At 53.9% G+C, this 2,561-nt stretch overlaps 1 protein-coding gene across 1 annotated transcript; it reads left to right on the forward strand.

Moving 5' to 3' along the window:
* The first annotated feature begins 720 nt into the window (after window positions 1–720).
* On the forward strand, window positions 721–2,047 carry LOC123159750 (glyoxylate/hydroxypyruvate reductase HPR3-like). Its single transcript, XM_044577569.1, has one exon. It carries the CDS (start codon window positions 736–738, stop codon window positions 1,744–1,746), a length of 1,011 nt encoding a protein of 336 aa, XP_044433504.1. The 5' UTR covers window positions 721–735; the 3' UTR covers window positions 1,747–2,047.
* The last annotated feature ends 514 nt before the right edge of the window (window positions 2,048–2,561 follow it).

The following is a 2,561-nucleotide window of genomic DNA, read 5'->3' on the forward strand; positions in this document are numbered from 1 at the left end:
AAACATGCATGAAAACAAAATGACAGCATGTGATAAAGACACGGTTCAAACAAAAATTTAGTCCCTACACAAAGTAAAGTCGTGTGTTATAGTCACCGACACTTCTACGGAGTAACATGTATGCATGGCATTTGCTGTCCACACAATGTGCAATCATGACGCTGGGCCACAAGTTAATTTACCGACAAAAGTTTCCTTGCATGGAATGGTATCTTGTAAGTTTTTTACAAAAGAAGTGTAAATAATAGGCACTCGCATCCCGGAATATGTCTTTGGTGACCGAGCTCACTGGAGGTCCCAAATTCAAATTTCAAATTTTATCAAAATTCATATTTCTACATTTCAAAAAAATCTGAAAAAAGTACAGATATGCATGAAGGCATAACACACATGTGCGTAATTTTTTAGGGCAAATTACGTTGAAATGAGGGTTGTGCAAAAAAGACAAATCTTGTGTTGTTTAACACATGCATGATACTATTCATCCTTATAGATCATGAATTTGTCTTTTTTATACAAATCGTATTTCAACGTATTTCATCATGAAATTTTACACACATATGGTTACGTTCTTACATACACACATATTTTTCAGAATTTTTTGAAACATAAAAGTTTGAATTTAAATTTTTCAATAATAAAGGCCTCCATGAAGCTCCGCCTCCAAAACGCCATTCTCCTCGCATCCAACATATACAAGCTAGGGACAGCATGGACGGCTTTAGTTCCCCCGCCATGGCACCCACATTCCGCAAACCAGCGTCCCACCCGGCCGTCCTCGTCCTCCGCCGGCTGGACGCGCCGTTCGCCGCCGCGCTGCGCGAGCACTTCCTCCTCCTGGACTTCCACGCGTCCGGCGAGCCCCTCCCGGCTTTTCTAGCCGCGGCAGCGGCAGACCCCGAGCCCCCGCACGCCGTGCTGGTGGTGGGCGGCGGAGCCATACGCGTGGACGCCCCGTTCCTCGACGCCGTCCCGTCCGTCCGGTGTGTGGTCACCACGGGCACCGGCGTCGACCACATCGACCTGGCCGAGTGCGCGCGCCGCGGCGTGGCCGTCGCCAACGCCGGGAAGGTCTACTCCACCGACGTGGCGGACCATGCCGTGGGCCTGCTGCTCGACGTGCAGCGGCGCGTGTCGGCGGCGGAGCGGTACGTCCGGCGCGGGTCCTGGCCGGCCCAGGGCGACTACCGGCCACTCGGGTCCAAGCTCGGCGGCAAGCGCGTCGGCATCATCGGCCTGGGCAACATCGGCTCGCTCGTCGCGAGGAGGCTCGAAGCCTTCGGCTGCGTCATCCTCTACAACTCGAGGCGGCGCAAGGAGGATGGCGCGGCCCGCCGCTACACCTACTTCCCGGACGTCCGAGGCCTCGCCGCCGCCTCCGACGTGCTCGTCGTTGCCTGCGCGCTGAACGAGGAGACGAGGCACGTCGTGGGCAGGGAGGTGCTGGAGGCCCTGGGGAAGGACGGCGTGCTCGTCAACGTCGGCCGAGGGGCGAACGTCGACGAGGCGGCGCTGGTGGCGGCGCTCAAGGAGGGGAGGATCGCCGGCGCCGGCCTCGACGCCTTCGAGGACGAGCCCAAGGTGCCGGCGGAGCTCCTGCCCATGGACAACGTGGTGCTGACCCCTCACGCGGCGGTTCTGACGCACGAGTCCAGGTCGGACCTGCGCGCGCAGACCATCGGCAACCTCCAGGCCTTCTTCTCCGGCCTGCCATTGCTCACTCCCGTGCCCTGCCATCGTGCCTAATATTTTCATAGCTTGCAGATTTTCATAACCAGATGAAAAACGTGGCAAAAAAAACAAAATCGATTATCCAAATTGTTATTTTCAAACGCAATTTGGAGCATCAGTTTTTCTTTTGCCACTTTTTCCATCAATGTTTCACACGCAAAAAAACCCAGACATCTAGATCTGCATCAGCTTGTTGTGGTTGACGACATGTATAACGGACGTCATGCGTAGCCCGGCTTGGTGGATGTCTGTGATGGCGCACGACGGTTGCAAAGTGTAGAAACATCCATGGCGTCCCCTGGGCCGATGGATGTGGGTAGGGCTCTCTCTGATGAGGTGGCGGTCAATTGTGGTATGCTCCACCGTCAGTGCTGGTTCGTGTAGGACTAAAGCGGCACCCTTGTTGCGGATTACTGTGATCACTGAAAGGTCTTTGCTGATGGTTCCTCCCTCCAGATGCAAGCAGAAGGCTCCATTTATGGATTTTGGTGACTCTCACTCCAGTTAGTTTGCATTCGGAGGTGAATTCAATCTATGAACGATGGCTTGACGCGGAGGGAATAGTTGGCCTAGCCCAGCGCATGTAGCTGCTGGGATCGCAAAAAAGTGGTGGCCACAACACATGTTGACTTCGAGTGGTGCTTCTCGAGTACCTGGTTTCGAGCTCGGGCCCGCTCGTTCCCACATGATTCGTGCAGTTGGAATACATAGAGCCCGTATAATCAATTCCATCCCATCGTACACAAGTTGTATAGCATACGTATTACCTCTGACCACGCCATCAGATGGCCCACAAGGCAACCTTATGCAATGAAATGAGACGCGCAATG

This window comes from Triticum aestivum, chromosome 7B (genome assembly GCF_018294505.1).
Source record: "Triticum aestivum cultivar Chinese Spring chromosome 7B, IWGSC CS RefSeq v2.1, whole genome shotgun sequence".
NCBI lineage: Eukaryota > Viridiplantae > Streptophyta > Magnoliopsida > Poales > Poaceae > Triticum > Triticum aestivum.

What these genes read in the sequence shown, in the direction of transcription:
- LOC123159750 (XM_044577569.1), top strand. Translation starts at nt 736, where the DNA reads ATGGCACCCACATTCCGCAAACCAGCGTCCCACCCGGCCGTCCTCGTC.